The sequence below is a fragment of the Mobula hypostoma genome, chromosome 8 (genome assembly GCF_963921235.1).
Source record: "Mobula hypostoma chromosome 8, sMobHyp1.1, whole genome shotgun sequence".
NCBI lineage: Eukaryota > Metazoa > Chordata > Chondrichthyes > Myliobatiformes > Myliobatidae > Mobula > Mobula hypostoma.
This window is the reverse complement of record NC_086104.1, coordinates 22279065-22300905: the sequence shown is the minus strand read 5'-3', so window position 1 is coordinate 22300905 and position 21841 is coordinate 22279065. Positions and strand designations below refer to the sequence as shown.

General features: G+C 40.0%; 1 protein-coding gene across 1 annotated transcript; it reads right to left on the bottom strand.

Annotated features, from left to right (window-relative positions):
- Window positions 1–2306: 2306 nt before the first annotated feature.
- LOC134350072 (glutaminyl-peptide cyclotransferase-like) lies at window positions 2307–20975 on the bottom strand. Its single transcript, XM_063054998.1, has 7 exons — window positions 20763–20975; window positions 12909–13055; window positions 11367–11648; window positions 10436–10609; window positions 8515–8614; window positions 5924–6040; window positions 2307–2929 (listed from the first exon to the last, which is right to left on the bottom strand). Exons 1-7 carry the CDS (start codon window positions 20877–20879, stop codon window positions 2784–2786), a joined length of 1083 nt encoding a protein of 360 aa, XP_062911068.1. The 5' UTR covers window positions 20880–20975; the 3' UTR covers window positions 2307–2783.
- Window positions 20976–21841: the final 866 nt, after the last annotated feature.

Genomic DNA, 21841 nt, shown 5'->3' with positions numbered 1-21841 from the left:
AAACAGACAGCACATATTTTCCCTGTATGAACATATAAAATCATTGTAACACATCAATATCGCTGAATCAGTGGGCGCCCTGGGCTTGTTCTTCTGCAACAAGACAGTGCATCGAGGGGTGATGGGAGACAGCGATACTCGAAGGGGGTTCCTTATGTCCAGTCTATTCCGCAATTTAGTTTCCGTTGCAATCATTACAGGGATATGTTGGAAATGGAAGCAACGTTTTCAGTGCTTTCATGGCTATCTCAGGATATTTAGCCCGGACTTTGATCCGGAATGCCGGCAGAGATGTTATGTCAAACATACTTTTCAGCCCAGCGTCATTTGCAAGCTTGAGGAGTTGATCTCCTTCCCGTGCTGACATGGATGACGCGCGGGTAATGACCTCGCGTGAGTTCAAGTTCAACAGTGGGCATGACAGGGAATGAGGAAAGGTGCAGCTGACTCATATCGCCAAATCATATCATTTCCTCACGGCCCGGTAGCACATGCTTTGTGGCCCAGTACTGGTCCGCGGCCTGGTGGTTGGGGACCGCTGTCTTAAAAGACCTATCATATCCACCTCCACCACCGTCGCCGGCAGCCCATTCCACGCACTCAGCACTCTCTGCGTAAAAAAAAACATACCCCTGACACCTCTTCTGTACCTACTTCCAAGCACCTTAAAATCCTATCATCCTATAATCCTATCGTGCTAGCAATTCCAGCTTGGGAAAAAGCTGGACTAACCACACGATCAATGTCTCTCGTCATAAGAGAACACCTCTATCAGGTCACCTATCATCCTCCATCACTCCAAGGAAAAAAGGCCGAGTTCACTCAACCTGTTCTCATAAGGCATGCTCCCCAATCCTGGCAACATCCTTGTCAATCTCCTCTGCACCCTTTCTATGGTTTCCAAATCCTTCCGAGAGTGAGGCGACCCAGAACTGAGCACAGTACTCCAAGTGGGGTCTGGTCAGTGTCCTATGTAGCTGCAACATTATCTCTCGGCTCCTAAGCTCAGTCCCACAAATGATAAAGGCCAATGCACTGTATGCTTTCTTAACCACAGAGTCAACTTGTGCAGCAGCTTTGAGTGTCCGATGGACTCAGACCCCAAGATCCTTCTGATCTTTTTCTGTTGATCAGTGTCAAAAAAGACAGATTAAATCCATTGTGATACAATGTTGAAAAACAATAAAACATGAAAACTTCTGGCGGGGGGGGGTATAATTCTTATAGGCACTGTAGGTAAGCTGTTTAAATATCAAGTTTCAAATAATTTATAAAGCACTATATTTTCAATAAAAATTAAATATTTCCTCAATTGAAATATGTTAGTTGCAGGTTTGATACTGGATGGAACATTATTTAATCTATCAGCAGCATCCATCTACAGAATGCAATGCATCAAAATCACCAAAATTTCTTTACCAGCACTTCCCAATCCTTCAAACTCGAGCAACCTTAAAGGACAAGTGCAACAGGCGTTTGGGAACACCATCACCTTCAGCTTTCTCCTCAAGTTATACCCTGTCCTGACTTGTAAATATATTGTAAATCCTTGAAACTAGATAATGTGACTGGATTCTCAAATCGCTCTGGGAGTGCTTTCTCCATGCAAACTGCAACTGCTTAAAATCATGGCTCGCTGTCAGCTTTTAAAGGGCTTTGGCTGACTGGTAATAAAACATTTTGGCTTTGCCACTTGACTCCAACATCACAAAATAGAATTTTTAAAAAATGAAACAATTCACAAGTAAGCTGTTCTAGCTCACAGCAAACTGTTAAAATTTGGTTCACAATATTAAAGCAGAGCTCTTCCTCAGTGAAATCTATGTCCATAGTGTTAACTGGGTTTTATGACTCTTAGAAATTCAGTTCAGCATCTATCTTAACGTTTAGCATAATCAACCAAGGATAATTTCCTGTACTGTGCACAGTGTAAAAGACCATCTCATTCATTTGTATTCCCTTCTTCTTAGTGTGATTAGATTGTTAGTGTGTGAACAGCAACACAGAGTTTCACCTCTCCTGGCGACAATCCTGTCAGAGACAGCAAAGCACCGAGACTCACCTTGTTCAAAAAATGCTGTCTATGCTGCTCTATTATTAGAAACACCATACTTATATTATTAATAATGCTTTTTATGCTTGGAAAGATGGACTCCTTCTGCAGTTTTGGTCAGAAGCTTGTCTTTGATCATGCATTAAATGTGTGCCAAAGTGTCAGCTGGTGGTAACTCACTTCAACAGGTTTGATTCTGTTGGATCTAGCCAAATGTCTTGAAGCAGAGGCAAAAGACACAATTGTCATCCACTAAATTCAAAAGTTTATTCACACTATGTATGTTGTAACATTTTAAAGCGAGCACTTGTTTCTGGTACACAACTCAAAACATAATACCTAGAACCGAATACTCTTGTGTTGAAACTTATAGCTTACACAAAATGTGTACCATAACTGTGCTACTTATATTTGTATACTGCATGTGTAGCAATAAGATTCACTGGTAAGGTTTTGAATCTCGATGAGAATATTATCTAAGAAATTACCACAAATATGCGTTGTTTACCAAAATTGCGCAAGACGAAGCAATAATTGATTTGTGACTATCAATATTCATTCATGCAGCACATTAAGTACAATCAGATGTTAATTGGGTAAGTTTGTATGATTGTAATAATGGTTTTTGAATTACATTAAGGCAGCATGAAGGGTCTGCTGTTTGAAATGATTTAATTGGAAGTACTTAACTCTGTCATGACTGTTGTTCACAGTGAACATCAGGGATCATTTATACATTGAGATACTCCAAAACAAACAGTTGCAGTATTTTATTGAGATTTTCAATTGTTGTTGGATCAAGATTAACCTCGTTATCTTCCATGGTGTGCCACACTTGAGGGAAAGGCATCGGTATGATATGCAGAATGGGAACACCTGTGAAACCAAAACAGTGAAGAGTTAATTGACTTCTGCTGGGGTTCATTTCCATCAATACGCAGCACTGGCTTTGTTGCCTTTGTTGACTTTTCGGCAGCAGTACAATTCAATACCTAATAATAGAGAAAAAATGGGATTTACAGTAAGTTTATATATATTAAATAGTTAAATAAAATAAGTAGTGGTAAATCAGAAATAAAAAAGTTGTGAGGTATGCTCATGGGTTTAATGTAAATCCAGAAATTGGATGGCTGATGGGAATAAGCTGTTCCTGAACTGTTAGATGTGTGCCTTCAGGCTCCTGTTCCTCCTCCTTGATGGTATCAATGAGAACCAGCCATGACCTGGGTTATGGACATCCTTAATAACACACACCACCTTTTTGAGACATTTTACATTGTAAAAGTACGAACTTAGACTTAAAAGAATTGTAAATATACCCATGTAGAGGCTCCTTTGAATTTCATCCCTTATTAAAAAGCACTAGTCTTCGTTCTTCATTGAACTCCAGCGGTGAACTTGCCCTGTATGGGATGGGGCTGGGTGAGGGAAGAAGGGTTGGGATGGTGTGTGGCTAGAATTGGGCACAAGCCAGGAGGATACTACACACTATGTTATGCCACTCTTCATTATTTTCAAATATTACTCAGACCTAGAGGGAATAATGGTAAAGCAAAATGCTGTTGACATTTTATCATGTTTTCCCTCAACTGCAGTGCTTTTATGAACTTGATGTAGCAGGAATTGGGCGGGCAATACAAGTTCAAAGTAAATTTATTCTCAAAGTACATGTATGTTACCATATACTACCCTGAGATTCATTTTATTCAATGATTCATTGAGTCCAGCAGGAAGGAGAAATGAGAGAAGGGAGAGAATACCCCAGCAGATATCCCACCCTGCAGGAACTCATTTCAGGGAGTTAGCACCACCACCCCCACCAACCCCATATCCCCCCCGACCCCCGATTGACCTCCAAGGGTGTATGTATGCAGGACATTTGATTATGAAAGAACACAAACATTGATTTGATCACACATTGAAACTATCTACACACACACACACACACACACACACACACACAAAGTATATATATTCCTTGTTGAGTATTTTGTTGGCCGTCTCAATGCTAATTGCTAAATGCTGATGCAAGTAGCTTTTCTATTTCTTTTGAAAACTTTCCTTGTTTGGTGATGTGGCTTGCTTGGCAGATTTGAGCATTTTGCCTGAAGTCTCAACCTCACAGCGTCTGTGTCAATGAATTTGTTAATTTTGCAAGACATCAGATTCATAAGATTCACAATTATTTTATTATATTATATTACCATAGAATAAAAACACGATTCCATTACAACTTTAAGTAAGTCTCTAGGGAGTTTGGCCTCATCACGTGGGACAACAATAGGGCAGTTCCTCAGCAGCTAGCCAGCTAGTTTAAATAACATAAGTGATGCTATTAAATGAATGACACCTGTTCAACTCACCTCAACATGTCTTTTACAATCATTTAACCCACCATGGGCAATAGAAAAATTACTGTTGCAAACAGTGCAGTGAGCAACATTGTCATTATTTCTGACCCCTATTAGGCAAGGGACACTTTAGTGTAGTCTGGAGTGAAGTACGTTTTATATATTTTTTTGGAACACTCTGCCATGGTGCTGCAGGACACTAAACTGAACTGATGGACAATGAAAGAGAGAGAGAGGTCAACTGTAAAGCCCGCCCACAGAGAGAAAACTGATAGGACAGGTGTCAGGGAGCCACTATCAATATGTGGGAGATGCCCAGACCTTCCCGGAGAGGGGGCATGTCTGCACCGGAGAAAGGTGAGAATTGGTGGTCTTGTAGGTATGCTGAATATAGAATAAAATTGTAGAACTTAACTTTCAAAGAACAATTGCACTGAAGTTGTACTAATTGAATAAAAAGTGAAACAAGCCAAAATATATCATTTTAAACTGAAGCTTCTAGGTCTGTATGAAGGCATCTGGCTGTCGAGGAATACTCCACTCATCTCTGCAAGTAGATTCAGGCAAACATTGGATGAACTGGGTGTAGTTATAGATTTGATTGACAGGCTCCAATGAAATGAAGAGTTTCATTATTTGTCACTATTTTAAATGGGATAAATTTCTCATAAGGCAGTAGTAATTTTAACAGAATGCATTAGTATTCTCTCCATGTACCATGAAGAGTACTCTAACTGGCTGCATTGCTGTCTGGTACGGGGTGGGATGGTGTGTTGGGGCACTGCACAGGATTAAAATAAGCAGCAGAAGGTGGTGAACGCAGCCAGCTCCATCATGGGGTACTAAACTCCACAGCATCCTGGACATCTTCAAAGATCAATGCCTCAAAAAGGTGGCATCCATCATGAAGGACCCCCATTACCCAGGAAACACCCTCTTCTCATTGCTACCATCAGGAAAGAGGTTCACGGAGCCTGAAGGCACACACTGAACAACTCAGGAACAGCTTCTTGCCCTCTGCCATCACATTTCTGAATGGACATTGAACCCATGAACACTACCTCACTTTTTTTTTCTCATTGTGTACTATTTATTTAATTTCTTTTTAATATGTATATTTTTTACTGTAATTTACAGCTATTATTATGTATTACAATGTACTGCTGCCGCAAAGACAACACATCTTATGACTCACGCCGGTGTAATTAAACCTGATTCTGGCTCTTTTTTTAAAGTAACGCTGAAGGAGAGCTTTTTTCTTCCAGCAGCTTCTGAACTGATCTTGCATTTAGACAGTTTGCTACATCAGATTTAAGCTCGAAAGCTGCTTTTGGATTTTTTTTCACAAATGTGGCAGTGAGAAAGAGGGCAGGAGGGACATTTGACATATTGTGTCCTGCAGGCTTTATAAAATCTAATCAGTCCCATTTGGTAGCTCTATATTGAGGAGCACAGTATAAAAGCATAAAAGATGTACAAAATGTTAACATATCTATTATGATTCATGATTATTTTCTACCTCGCTGCAGAAATGGTACATGATCATCATCAATGTGTGCAGATCGCATTTTGGTCCAGAAGTATTTGACCTCATTTGGATGGTCACTCAGTAAACCCAGACGATGAAGGCGTCGTTCTGTTGGATAACATTAAACACATGTTAGTTATGTCACTTTTTATAGTTGACTCAGTAACTCCATATCTTTCCAACATCAATGCATTGCCACTGTAACCTATCATAACGCTGAAATACTGATTCTCTTTATCTTTTCTAGAATCATAAATAATCTACACAAACGACAGCAAAATCACAACTATGAGAAAAAGCTTGAAATTTCATAAAGAGCTGAAAATTATCCCTGATAATGCTGAACAAGGGAAATACTACTTCAATATATTCTTCAGTTAAATGATAAGAGGAACAGGCTGTATCCTTTCAAGTATGAAGTAACCGTACCTGAAGATTCACTTTTAAAGTATCACTTTTAATTAATCACCTGTATTTAAAAATATTTAAATAGCATTTTTGGTGATTGTCGTGGCATGCTCTTAAACCTTCCAGCTGATCAACTAAATTGATGATAAGATACTGAAAAAATACTTTGTTTTCTGTAGTGGCCTTCATAACCTTTCCAGAATTCCCTTTATTCCAATAATGTAGTAAATTACCTGTTATAGCAATGATGTATATATATAATGTAGCAACTGTTGTAGTGTCTTTGCTATTGTTGCATAAATCCCATTCTTACTCAATTCTGTGTTATCTATATATTTATGTTGTTTGTACTCCCTCCCTGACCTAATGTTTATCTTCTGTTGAAAGTGATACTGACAACCAAACTTATTAATAACAAGTATTTTATTTTTTGCATGGAAATGCCTTTTGCTTCCAGTGGCTGTAAATCACTTTAAAACATTCTGTGAAGTGCCAGAAAGTAGGATCACAAACTAAAGCCAAAGTAACAAACAGGGAAATCACTTGCACTGTCAGTCTGCCACCGATGAGAAAATTATCCTGTCTTTAGATGCACTTCTTTAGCATTTCCCAGCATGGATGGGAATAAAAGTCTTTTTGCTCTATCTTCTACTCCTTCAGTTTGTATGGGGTTTATATTATTTAATATTGTGAGCCCAAAGTCTAAAAATCTCAAAGTGTAAGGTTCCAAATATTTAGTTTTTCAATGCTTCTCTTATTAATCCTTGGCTCCGCAAGATGACAACCGCACTTACTACTGTCAGTACTCATAGTTTAGATATTTTGCAACAATTAGATATTCTGCAGTTTCATTTGTTTGCAAGTAATAGAGTTCATTGCATAGTGTCTGTATGGAGAAGCAGAAGGAAAAATATTCTTTCTATAGAAAGGCTGACTCATTTCAAAACTTATTCCTGAAGTTTTTTAAAGTATCTCAATCCTACTGCAGCGTCTCAACCCTAAACATCAATAGTTCCTTTCTTCCTCACAACTGTTGCTTGACCTTCTGAGTTCCTCCAGCAATGCCTTGGAATCCCCTCCTAACAGTCCTCTTCTCTCACTGCTGGTCGTCTCCTTCCTCTCTACTCTCTGCCCTAATGTAGGCTTTCAACCTGAAAAGTTGACAATTTCTTTCCTCCTGCAGATGCTGCATTTCCTGCTGAATTCCTCCAGCACATTATTTGTTCATCTGGCAGTTTGCTTCTTGCTCCACATTCCAGCTTCTATCGACTCTGGTGTATTTATGTGGAGGCTTTATAAAGCGCTGGTGAGATTTCACTTGGAGGATTGTGAGCAGTTTTGGCTCCTTATCAAAGAAAGGATGTGCTGACCTTGGAGAGGGTGCAAAGGAGGTTTGCAGAAATGATTCTGGGATTGAAATGCTTATGATATGAGGAGCACCTGACGGCTCTGGGCCTATACTCATTGGAATTCAGAAAATGGCGGGGGGGGGGGAGAGGATCTCATTGACACCTCTCAAGTGGTGAAAGGCCTCAATATAGTGAATGTGGAGAGGATATTTTCTATACCAGGAGAGTCTAAGACCAGAGAACACAACCTCTGAATAGAAGGGTGTCCTTTTAGAATGGAGATGAGGAAGGATTTCTTTAGCCAGGGAGTGGTGAACCTGTGGAATTCGTTGCCACAGGCAGCTGTGGAGGCCAAGTCATTGGGTGTATTTAAGGCAGAGGTTGATAGATTCTTGATTAATCAGTACAGGAAGGGATACGGGGAGAAAGCAGGAGATTGGGGCTGAGAGGGAAAATGGAGCAGCTGTGATGAAATGGCAGAGCAGACTAGATGGGCCAAATGGCCTAATTCTACTCATATCTTCTGGTATTATGGTCCCACTTAAAATTGTTAAGTTAGTCTAAAGTGAATTTTTTAGAACTCTAACAAAAAATTACATTTATTATGGTTATTGAAAAGTATTCCACGTGCAAGGTTTTCCAGTGTCACAGCTGAAGGAGAAAATACAAGAGTATAGCTCATGGAGTCAATAATTAGAGGGTAAATAAAATGCAGAAAAGCAAAAATTGCAAAATGCAAGGGAGGATCCACAACTGTTGTGATACATAAAATCCATCAACTACATAATTATCAATATGTAAGTAATGCTTACGAATTTGAGTTACCTATAAGCTGCAGTCTTTTATGCCACCGAACTGTATTTGGAAAGTAACTTGGAATTCTTGGATTTGGAGAACCGAGGAGATCCAACAGCAAAAATAAATCCTGAAAGAAATGCAAGTAATTTATCAATGAGGATATTTCAACTCCTGTTGACTACCCAAAACGTAGAATTTCCAATCCAGTATTTGTTCATGACTAACATATCTACTGTCGAGTGCTAGTGGTACCTCTGTATCGCATTCCCTCCAAACTGGAGCCCATGAAGCCCCACTCTAGGGATGTCCGCACAATATTCTGGGCTGTAATTCCAGTGGAACAAGTCAGAAATATACTTGATATTAAGTACTAAACTAGAGTCCTATCTGCTTCCTCAAGTGGGGACATTTTGCAGAAGAAAAAGTGAGTATCCATCGCCAAATTTCATGTACAATTCCACATTTTGAAAGTTGCTTATCTGATCATTATCACATGAGACTTTGTGTGAGCTTGCTGGTATCATTTTGGGGGATCTGTCCTGGTTCGAACATACAAGTGCCATTACAAAGAAACCACGGCAGTGCCTCGACGTTGTTAGAAGTTTCCGAAGATTCGGCATGTTATCTAAAGCTCTGACAAATTTGTATAGGTATGCAGTGGAGAGCATATTGACTGATTGCATTGTGGCCTGGTATGGATGCACTGATACCCTGAAATGGAGAAGCCATAAAGAAGTTGTGTTTAAAAACACAGACACGAGGAAATCTGCAGATGCTGGAATTTCAAGCAACACACATAAAAGTTGCTGGTGAATGCAGCAGGCCAACAGTTCAGTCCATCATGGGTGAAGCCCTCCCACAACTGAGCACATCTTCATGGAGTGTTATCGCAAGAAAGCAGGATCCATCGTCAAGGACACCCACCATCCAGGCCATGCTCTCTTCTCACTGCTGCCATCAGGAAGGAGGTACAGGAGCCTCAGGTCCCACACTACCACATTCAGGAACAGTTATTACCTCTCAACCACTGGACTCTTGAACAGTGGGGAATACTTTCATCCCCAAAGAGGCCAAGAGCACAAGAAATTTGGAGCATGAGTAAATAATTTGGGTCTTCAAGCCAACCTTGTCATTTACTATAATCATGGCTAATCAATACTGCCCTTGACTCCTCTTCTGTATCATTTCTCTATGTGTCTTTATTCCTTGATCTACAAATGTCCATCTTTTATATAATTGTATACACTTTTATTGATTGATCTTCTGCCACCCACTGAGCCAGAAATTTCCAGAAATTCACCACCCTCTGGAGAACACATTTCCATGTAATTCAAGTTAATAACTGTCCTGTTACCTTGACACTACGTCCCTTTATTTGAGACTCACACTCCTGAAAGCATCCCAGCCTCTACCCATAAGGTCGCCGGTGAACCAAGTGGTTTATAACTGTATTCTTGTAGACTCAAGGTTACTTTATTAAGATAAACTTTTAAATCAAAACTCTGATTTATTCATTCTGATATTGATGTTAATTCCCCAGCTTCTCTGGTGGCATGGAAAATCATGCATTAGAACTCTAGCTTTTTGTCCAGTAGCTTAACCATGAACACAAAATAATCTGCAGATGCTGGGGTCAAAGCAACACTCACAACACGCTGGAAGAACTCAGCAGGTCGGGCAGCATCCGTGGAAAAGATCGGTCAACGTTTCGGGCCGGTACGTCGACCGATCTTTTCCACGGATGCTGCCCGACCTGCTGAGTTCCTCCAGCGTGTTGTGAGCTTAACCATGATACTGCTGTATCACTTTCCAGAAAGTGAAAACGAAATGATGTTTATTAGATCTTTGTGAACATCGACTTTAGTTTGTGCTTCAAACATTTGAATTGTTATTCTTCAACATGTATTTTCTCAGTTAGGTTCACTTTCTGCACTTAGATGGTACCTACAATTGCATGCAGCATGTTGGTTTCAGTTGTACCAAGTGGATGAGCTGTCCTCTCCATCTTCTGTGCCAAATGTCGAGAACCATACAGCGAGTCAGTGTCTGACCAATACTGAAATGCTTCTTCTCCATCGAAGAAAATGAGCTGCAGTGTAAGATCTGGCCTGCCCGTGGTATTCTAAACAAAAGAAAAATAATTTAAATATAAATTACAAACATATTTGTGTGCAGTTTTGGGCTCCTTATTTTAGAATGGATATACTGACATTGGAGATGGTTCAGAGAAGATTTACGAGAGTGATTCCAGGAATGAGAGAGTTACTGTATGAGGAATGTCTGGCAGTTCTTGGGCTGTTTTCCCTGCAGTTTAGGAGAATGATGGGGGGATCTCATAGAAACATTTGGAATGTTAAAAGGCCTGAACAGATTAGATATGGCAAAGTTTTTTCACATAGTAGGGGAGTCTAGGACAAGACAGATTGAACGACGTCTATTTAGAACTGAGCTCCGGAGAAATTACTTCAGTCAGAACGTGGTAAATCTGTGGAATTTGTTGCCATGAGCGGTTGTGGAGGTCAAGTGACTGGGTACATTTAAGGCAGAAATAGATAGCTTTGTGATTATCCAGGGCATCAAAGGGTATGGGGAGAAGGCAGGGGAGTGGGGATGACTGGAAGAATTGGATCAGCCATGATTGAATGGCAGAGCAGACTTGATGGGCCATATGGCTTACTTCTGCTCCTATACCTTATAGTCTTATGATCTTATAATCCAAAGTCAAAATATCCTCACTAAAAATGGAACATCTAGTAAACTGCAGACTGGAATGAAATTTCTGCTGAGATATTCTCAAACATAAAGTGAAATTGTGTTTTAATTTATCAAGTTACTTATTTAATTTTGCGGTTATTGATATATCATGTATTAAGGAATACCCTTAAATGAAGTAGTGATTTGTCCAGTGACCGAGCCAGTTCCAAAATCATAGCACATGGCACAGCAGAATCTGTGGCACCCACGTAGACTCTGTTGTACCACCACTCATTGTAGTATTTTGAATCATGATGACAGGCGAGCACCAGCCTTCGTTTGGCTGAGGGATCCAGCGTTGCAATGATATTTGAAAATGTAACTGTTCCATAGGGTATTGCCTCCTGGAAAGTGTCCTCTTCAATTACCCAGTTAACCTGGAGTTCACTTAGCTGACTTCTGATATGCTGTGGAAAGAAAAAAAATAATTTTACAAGTGTTAGGGAATCAAAGATAGTTTTTTAAAAAAAGACATTGCTTAACAGACTTTTTATTCTGCTATTTCTGTTAACTTTCTTAACAGAGTCATTATCTAAAATACTGGCAGTCAATGTCCAGGGCAAATGTGATGAAGAGAATATGAAGTGCCCTTGTTGTCAGTTCTGCTTTCTTGCTTCAGTTATCAGCTTTCTACATCCAATAATGCAATTGTAGAAGTCAAGCAAGTTAACACCCGCCTGAGACAGACTGCACACACTGGAAATTTAAATGCTGGAGGAACTCAACAGGTCAGGCAGCAGCTCTGGAAAAGAGTAAACAGGTGACATTTTGGGCCAAGACCTTTCATCAGCACTGGCGAATACCTGACCACACCTCAATTAAATAATAAGAGCATCAGGCTTTATCCTTTTGAAAAAATAGGGCTTTTACCTGAATGTTCACTTTTAATTTATAACATTTAAATAACATTCTTGGTAATTGTTGTAACATGCTTTTAAAGCTTCCAGCTGTTCCCCTGTGATGGAGAAGATACTGAGAAAAAGACTAATTTCCCATTTTGGCTTTCATATCCGTTCCAGAATGTTCTGGAGCCCTTTACAACAATGATGGACATAAATTAGTTGAGGACTGTTGTAATGTAGAGTCTTTCCTGCTCGTTTTTCAAAATTATGTCTGGAAACTGCTATTTGCAATTTTGAGGGGGCAGATGTGGCTCTATTTTATGATCTAAAAAATCAGAACTCATACAGTGCAACAGCCTAGTGGGAATCAGCCCGGATACTTGTGCTCTTGGAATGTGTCTTGAACGCAGCATCATCTGACAGATATGGGACCACTCACCACTGAGCCACAGCTGACAAAGTGTGCACATTGCATTAATTGTTTATTTTTCAAAAAGCTGCAAAACATTAACCAAATTGGATAAGAATTGACATCTGTAGTTTGGAATCAAAATGGCATTCAAGCAAAATAACAGGGGAGCTTCAATATTATTTGAACCTTCATCGCAATAATTTTACCCAACGATTATGGTGAGAAATTTTAACAGCTCTTTTCAAGCAGATGAATCTCAAATGTTTAAAACGGTCGGGTAAGACACTTGCTTCTCATTAGCCTTTTCATTAGTCAAATATGATTCAGTTAAAAAACAGCTTAATTAATGCAGAAACATTCTAAGATAAGTTAAATTTGATTGGGCCATTGTTTTACAGACCCTCTTCACTCACCTGCCGCACTGCAACATTTCCAATAGATCCAGGGTATCTTTCCCGAAGCATTGGTCTCAGGTAATTGTACCACATGATGGAAATGTTGGTCAGTGAAGTCATGTTGCGGACATCATTTGTAGTCAAGTATTTGGGTTTATGAAATAGCTGGAGATGTAAGAACATTTGAGAATGTGAGATAATTGCAGGTCTATATTTTACCCCCACAAGATTACAGCATTTGCTAGGAGATTTGGCAGCACAACCATATATTTTAACACTTTTGAAAGGATAATACATATAAATCTTAAATTAGATTTTAAAATCAGTTCTCCTCAGTGTTGCCAATCAACAAGTCAGGATAAAGTCGACCATAGATTAGGAAAACAGAATACTGCATAATTAGTGCTCTGTACTACTATGGGTGGTGAGGTGGACCAAAGGAGGCATCAGGTGCTGCTTCCGCCCACTCGCCTGCAGGTCACCCTTAGGCAAGGTGTCGCACCTGTGTAGCTCCCTGGATTAGAATCACATGAAGCCATGGGAGCAGGTGGTGGATGATCTTTTGAGCAGCTGGTACATAACACAAGTCCTGGTGATATGACCACTGACACCAGGCAGACAATCTCTAAAGAGTATTGATAGTGGCTGGGGGTCACCTATCTTGTAAAGACACTGCCCGGAAGGTGTCGCTGGCAAACCGCTTCTATAGAAAAATTTGCCAAGAACAATCATGATCACTATCATTGCCTACATCATGTGACAAGGCACATACTGATAAGATGTTATTGCTACAGTGCTAGATGGACAAAATAATCAAGTTTTCAGTGATTTTAAAATGCTTGGATAAACTTAAAAACACAATGCCTACAGCTTTAAAACTGTGAGTTCTGAAATAGGTCAATAAATCCACTGTCTAATCTTGTTTTATTATTGTGACATCATAAATCATGGAATCAGATACTTCCCTCTGTCAGAACAAGACCTTTTATAATGGTTTCATATTTCTAGAGATGCATCTGCTGCCCAATTTTTGAGATATTGTAGAAATGCAAAGAAAACTGAATGAGAGGAATATCACTTGAAGATGCCTCTTGCAACAGACAAATATCTAATTTCCTCATTATGTTCCCATTGTTCAAGTTCTAGTTTATTGTTGTCATAGGCATATATACACAAGGTATAAACGCATGAAAGTTCACTTTTGCAGCAGGAACAGCACAGTAATTACAGGCAAAGCTCAAATTTACTACATTTACATAAACTTACAGTACTGTCCAAGAGTCTTGGGCACATACAGTATATACAGTGCCCATAACAAGTGTTCACTCCCATGGAAGTTTTCATGTTTTATTGTTTAACAACATTGAAACACATTGGATTTAATTTGGCTTTTCTGACACTGATCAACAGAAAAAAGACTTTTGTGTCAAAGTGAAAACTAATCTCTCCAAAGTGATCTGAATTAATTAGATTAGATTAGATTCAACTTTATTGTCATTGTGCCAAGTACAGATACAAAGCCAATGAAATGCAGTTAGCATCTGCCCAGAAATGCAAAGAATAGTATTATTTACAAAATAATTGTGAATAAAAAGTAAGTGCTACAGCACACAAATATAAAAGTACTGAGACAGTACAATACGGATGCAATACTGCTTAGCGCTGTGATGTGAGGTTCAGCAGGGTCACAGCCTCAGGGAAGAAGCTCTTCCTGTGCCTGCTGGTGCGGGAGCGGAGGCTCCTGTAGCGCCTACCAGATGGGAAGAGAGTAAAAAGTCCATGGTTAGGGTGAGATGCATCCCTGATAATGCTTTTCGACCTGCCCAGGCAGCATTTATGGTAGATGTTCCCAATGGAGGGCAATTGGGTGCTGATAATCTGCTGGGCAGTTTTCACCACACACTGGAGTGCTTTGCGGTCCAATATGGGACAATTGCCATACCACACAGATGCAGTTGGTGAGTATGCTCTCAATGGTACATCGGTAAAAATCCATCAGTATCCTGGGACAGAGGTGAGCTTTCTTGATGCTCTGCAAGAAATAAAGGTGCTGTTGTGCCTTTTTGATCAGGATGGAGGAGTTCAGGGACCAGGTAAGAACCTCGGAAATGTGGACAGCAAGGAAATTGAAGCTTGATACACGCTCCACTACAGCTCCATTGATGTAGATGGGGACATGAGTGCAGCTCCTAGCATTATAATTACAAACATAAAACACAAGATAATTGATTGCATAAGTATTACCCCCTTCAAATCAGTATTTAGTAGATGCACCTATGGCAGCAATTACAGCCTTGAGTCTGTGTGGATAGGTCTCTATCAACTTTGCACATCTGAACACTGCAAATTTTACCCATTCTTCTTTACAGAACTGCTCAAGCTCTGTCAAATTGCCCTTTCCAAGTCCAGCCACAAATTCTCAATTGGATTGAGGTCTGGACTCTGACTTGGCCAGGATATTGACTTGTTTTCAAGTAATTCCTGTATAGATTTGGCTTTATGCTTGGGATCATTGCCTTACTGGAAAACAAAATCTTCTCCCAAGACACAGTTCTCTTGGAGACTACATCAGGTTTAACTCCAGGACTTCCCTGTATTTTGCTGCACTCATTTTACCTTTTACCTTCAAAAGCCTTCCATGGCCTGCTGCAGTGAAACATCCCCACAGCTTGATGCAGCTATGACTTGTGCTTTTCAATAACCTTTTTGCAGAGTTAGTTGGAGTGTTCTTTTGTCTTCATGGTATAGTTTTTGTCAGGATACTGATTCACCAGCAGTTGAACCTTCCAGATACAGGTGTATTTTCAGAACAATCAATTGAAACACCTTGACTGCAAACAGTGATCTCCATTTAACTAATTATGTGACTTCTAAAACCAATTGGCTGCACCAGTGATGATTTGCTGTGTCGTATTAAAGGGGATGAATACTTATGCAATCAATTATTTTGTGTTTTTATATTTGTAGTTAATTTCAATCACTTCGTAGAGATCTGTTTTCACTTTGACACAAAAGAGTCTTTTCCTGTTGATTAGTGTCAAAAAAGCCAAATTAGATCTACTGTGATTCAGTGTTGTAAAACAATAAAGCATGAAAACTTCCAAGGGGGATAAATACTTCTTATAGGCACTCTATATATAGGGTACCAAAGAATTTTGCACAGGACTGTATATTGGTTAAAATACAAAGGTGGCTGGGAAACAGAAATAAGAGTACTTAGCTTTGTATTAGCTCAGTGACTGGGCAGCAAGATAATGGAGTGGTCAGCACATCACTGGAGTACAGATTGACCAGGGTTCAATTCCTGCCACTGCCTGTAAGGAGTTTGTTTGTTCTCCCTGTGACTGCTTGGGTTTCCTACAGGTAGGCTAAATTAACTGGTCATTGCAAATTATCCCGTGAATAGGCTAGTGTTAAGTTGGGGGCTTGCTGGCAGTGGGGCTTGCTGGCAGTGTGGCTTGAAGGGCCAATTTAAGTGTTATTTGGTAACTTGAAAGATGTAATATACAGTACTGTGCAAAAGTCCTAGACACTCTAGCTATATATGTGTGCCTAAGAATTTTGCATGGTACTGTATATTAACATAAATTATGTATATATCTTAAAACATGACTTGTTACAGCAGTCATTTTGTAATGAAAGATATGAATGAAAATACTTTAGTATTACATGGGGAAGCAGTGTTTTTTAACTAGCATTTTATTAGCTTCCTAATTCTCAAAGGGAAAATTCTGCATCTAAAATACGTAGTTTACAGTTGCAACTTTAATGCAAATGCACATTTTACAACTGTTGCCATGAAATTCAATGTACAATGTTAAATTACAGATTTTGAAGCCCTGAAATATTACACATTGTCCCAAGCATAAAGTTTATACTATCTAGAGGAGAGTTTCTTGAATCAGTCCTGTTGTATCACAGCCAGTTTGAAAAAGTGCTGAAATAACAATACTCAAGTTTGGAACAAATACAGCCAGCATTCCCAGCTGTTGATTACATTCATTCCAAATAAATTATATTGTGGTTCACACTGGGGTGTACTAAAGATGTTTTGATTCTCAAAAAGTCAGTTACATTAGAAGGGAAAAAATGTAATTTGCATATAGAACATAGAACATAGAAAACTACAGCACAGTACAGGCCCTTCGGCCCACAATGTTGTGCCGACCCTCAAACCCTGCCTCCCATATAAGCCCCCACCTTAAATTCCTCCATATACCTGTCTAGTAGTCTCTAAGACTTCACCAGTGTATCTGCCTCCACCACTGACTCAGGCAGTGCATTCCACGCACCAACAACTCTCTGCGTAAAAAACCTTCCTCTAATATCCCCCTTGAACTTCCCACCCCTTACCTTAAAGCCATGTCCTCTTGTATTGAGCAGTGGTGCCCTGGGGAAGAGGCGCTGGCTATCCACTCTATCTATTCCTCTTATTATCTTGTACACCTCTATCATGTCTCCTCTCATCCTCCCTCTCTCCAAAGAGTAAAACCCTAGCTCCCTTAATCTCTGATCATAATGCATACTTTCTAAACCAGGCAGCATCCTGGTAAATCTCCTCTGTACCCTTTCCAATGCTTCCACATCCTTCCTATAATGAGGTGACCAGAACTGGACACAGTACTCCAAGTGTGGCCTAAACAGAGTTTTATAGAGCTGCGTCATGACATCGCGACTCTTAAACTCTATCCCTCTATCTCTATCTTTAAGGAGAACCTCCTAGCATGGATTCATATCAAAGGACAAAATTACAAACTGCTGGAAAAACTCAACAAGTTGAACAGCAGCTGTCGGGCAGAGGAATTGGAATGTTTCTGTTCAGGACCTGCATCAGATCTGAGAGTAGCGGGGGTAGTGCTAGGGTCAGGCAGGGATGGGTAGTGAGGGATGACCAAACCAGGGAGTCACAGACACTGATCCCCGTGGAGGACGTAAAGGGGTAAGGAGAGAACAATGTGCGTAGTGGTGGAATCTCACTGTTCATTTTTGTTTACTCAAGATTCCATCATCTGCAGTCTCTTGTGTCACCAAAGGGCAAACTTACAGTCCCTTTGAAAGATATCACACCATTTGACCTTGCAGTGTTCACCAAGCTTGGCAATTAGATTTCAGACATTTCATCACCACTCAAGATGACATCCTCAGTACACAGCTGCTGGAATCCATAACAGTGCAAATTTGTGACACGATTTTCACTCTGCTGAGAATTTCACAACATCGGATAGAGTAGTGTGTTTCTTTAGAACAGCATTGTTTGAAGGTACGCCAGGATGTACTTGTGTAAAATTATGATAGATCAAAAGAGACTAACTCAGAAGGGGACGGCCCCAAGACCAATGGGATAGATTTGAAATAATTATAGTAGGGTTTAAAGCAGTTGAGGAAAACATCTCTCAGCTAGAATCTGGAACACTCTTCCTGAAGGAATGATAGAAGCAGCAACCTTACCAAATTTACTTAGATGGGTATGGAAGAGTTTTTATATTTGGGTTAGGTGAAATGGCTTGAACTTATGCTTTGAAATTGCTTTGAATTTATGAAACCATCTCACCATGATGCTTTAGGCACTAAACGAAAACTGTCTTAGGAGTCTGAGTTATTATGTTAGAACATCAGGAGCTTGAGGAGATTTGGAAGACACTAAAGACTCAATGGTTCCATTTTACATCAGAGAAGTATACAGTATACTGTACAACCTGAAATTCTTACCCTCCGCAGACATCCTCAAAACAGAAGGAAAACCCAAAAAACAATGACAGAAAAAGTGTTAGAACTCAAAAGCCCCATCCTCACTCAGAACCAGCAACAGAAGCATTAACCCTCCCCTACCCCCACTAGAGAGCATCAGCCCCTCCCCCCACCCACCATGTAAGCAACGGCAAAGCCCCCAGAGACCACGATCTAGAGCCCATCCCAACACTTTAACATCTCAACAGGCCCTCTCTCTCACTAACGACGGAGAAAGATATCACTCCTGCCTCAGCGAGAGGGAGATCAACACACCTTAAAGATTTCTATGGATCACAACTTTGTATGGAGCCTGCAATACACAGGATCACATGAGGTTGCAGGGAGACATCTCCAGCATGGGTACAACCCTTCCTACCATTGAGGACACCTCCAAGAAGTAGTGCCTCAAGAAAATGACAACCCTCACAATCTGGGACATGACCTCTTCTCATTACTACCATTATGGAGGAGGTAAAGGAGCCTGAAGACCCACATTCAATGACTTAGGAACAGTTTTTTTCCCTCACCCATCAGATTTCTGAACAAGGCCTCAATGTTTCTTTCTTCTTGCATGATTCTTTTTTTTAATTTATAGGACTTAATGTGTTTGAACAGTACGGCTGACGCTAAACCACAAATTTGATGACATTTGAGTCAGTAATAATAAACCTGATTTTGATTACTGTAAGTTAGTTTAATTGCCCAGGAATTTGGCAGCCCTGGCAGCTATTCACTGAAAATGTCAACAGCATTTGAAAGCTGAGTTGAGTGGTACTCATAGATTAGAGACATTATGTCAGGCTTACTACTGGATCTGCTCATGAAGCCTGGTCAAAGGGGGATGAGGTTAATCATAGATCGGGTGAAGTAGCTACACAGATTCAGATGACACAAGGAAGCTTGTTCCTGGATTCTTTATCCCACCACCATGTCTCTGGATGCCCCTTACCACTTGCCATATGTGGCATTCTTTGATGTTTGACATTGATGGATTTCTGTCACCCTTGTGTCCACTAGCCAGGAGACAGATTCCACTGAGAATCCATTCTGTTGTGTTTGCAATGAAACCCAGGACTTAAAATTACCAGAGTTTCATGCCATCCCTGGTTGTGAACCCCATCCCCATCCAGTTTAAAATAGGAGTTTCAAATTTTTTTTACACATTCTTTTGAAGTTAGGTGATAGAAAAAAACTGAATTGCAAATTGGCTGTATGGAAAACATTCTTACTACCAAAATACAGGAGGTGATTTCCTTTTTTCTAGTGATGTTATAAGTCAGCCCTGCTTATCCACAGGGGATTGGTTCCAGGACCAAAAACGCAAATGCTCAAGTCCCTTATTTAACCTGTCTCAGTGCAGGTGGACTTTAGGTTCTGGGCGAGCTCCGGACCCGCCTCCCGCGGCTGCTGCTGCTGAATCCGCAGTGTTTCTGTTCCATTGACGGAAAACGATCATGATTGAAAATAAAGTAGAAATAATAAAGCGATCGGAAAGAGGTGAAACGCCATCGGTCATTGGAAAAGCATTAGGCTACAGTTGGTCAACGATCGGAACAATTTTAAAGGATAAAGTGAGAATAATGGAGCATGTGAAAGGCCCTGCCCTGATGAAAGCTACAATTATTACTAAGCACACAGCGGCTTAATTATTGAAATACATATGTTTCTAAAGTGTTTTATATGCATAGAAAAGTAAAATATATACTATATACTAAGACAAACGTTTGATTAACTTACTCTAAATAATACCGGATGTACCTGTTCTGACTTGCGTACAAATCCAACTTAAAGACTGCCTGTACTTTAAATCATCTCTAGATTACTTATGGTACCTAATACAATGTAAATTCTATGTAAATAGTTGTTATACTGTTTTGTTCAGGGAATAGTGACAAGAAAATAAAAGGCTGTATGTGCTCAAACAACGAGTGCTGAAGAAAGAACTTCCGCGTTTTCCTGATCCGCGGTTGGTTGAATCCATGCATAAGGAGGGCCAACTGCACCTTGTATACTATTAATAAGTGCACTCTGGGAAAGAACAGCTCAGCTGAAAACTCCTACCTTTTTCTCAATTTTAAAATAGAAAGCATAATCTATACACAATATTTGCTTCACAGTGAAACCTCAACCTGTAAAACCTACCTTTTCTTCTGTCCATGGTGCTTTGTATTCTCCTTGTGTTTCCACTTGGCAGAAAATTGCTGGTAAATTAACTAAAATTGCACACAGAAGAAAATTCAAGATATTGTTGCAAGCCATCTCTCACTGTGAGAATAAGCAAACACACGGTTTCTTATTCTCTCTCTCTCTCTCTCTCTCTCACTCCCTCACTCCCTCCCTTTCTCTCGTCACAGATTAGTGTGCAATCTTGTGAGTCAAATCAGAACCTGCAGGGCACTTAAAAAGCTTTGAATTTTCACTTACGTCATTCCAGACTCCATTTGATTGGCAAATAAAGAATGAGATTATCCTTACCGAGATCTGTTCTGTTTATTGGCTATGCTCCTGTGCAGGCTTTTTTTAAAAATATGTATGCAATCCTAACTGAACATACAGAGCTCTTAGACATTTTAAAGCTGCTTCAGTTTCCCCTGGAAAAACAGTTAACTTCAGCAAATTCCATATGGTTTTGTAAACATAGCATTAAATTGAAGTATTTTAATGGAAAATGTTTGGAGGATCACTGAAAAATTATGAATGGCTGCTGCTATTTCAGAATTGAAACAAATAAAGCTATTTTAACAACATTCAGCAACAAGCCACGATGGCACAACATATTTATCGCACGTATTGTGATAAATGATTTTTGTGCCATTTTAAAGGCTAATGTTCTCAGATACTTTTCTAATAACCCCTCATCAAGCTGCTGATGACCTCACTGGGTACTGTCCCCATGGTGAATGGTGAAGGTGACAACATACGTGCCAGTAGATCATAGAAGAATTCACTGCTGAGTCTGATCCTACAGTCACTTCTTCACCACTGGTACTTCTTGAAGGGGCCACAGAGGTGCTGATATTCCCTTCCTAGCACTGGCAATAGATCACATTACTGTGTTTGGGTTTCACACCTGTCTGACAGATGTTGATTCTCTCACTTGGCCATCTAGATGCCCAACACACAGCCTCCAGCGCATTTGGGCTGTCTTTCCTGTTGCAGTGCTGGATCTACATTTCATAGTGCTTCTCAATATAGGCTCAACTGAAGTGTCAGAGGTTACT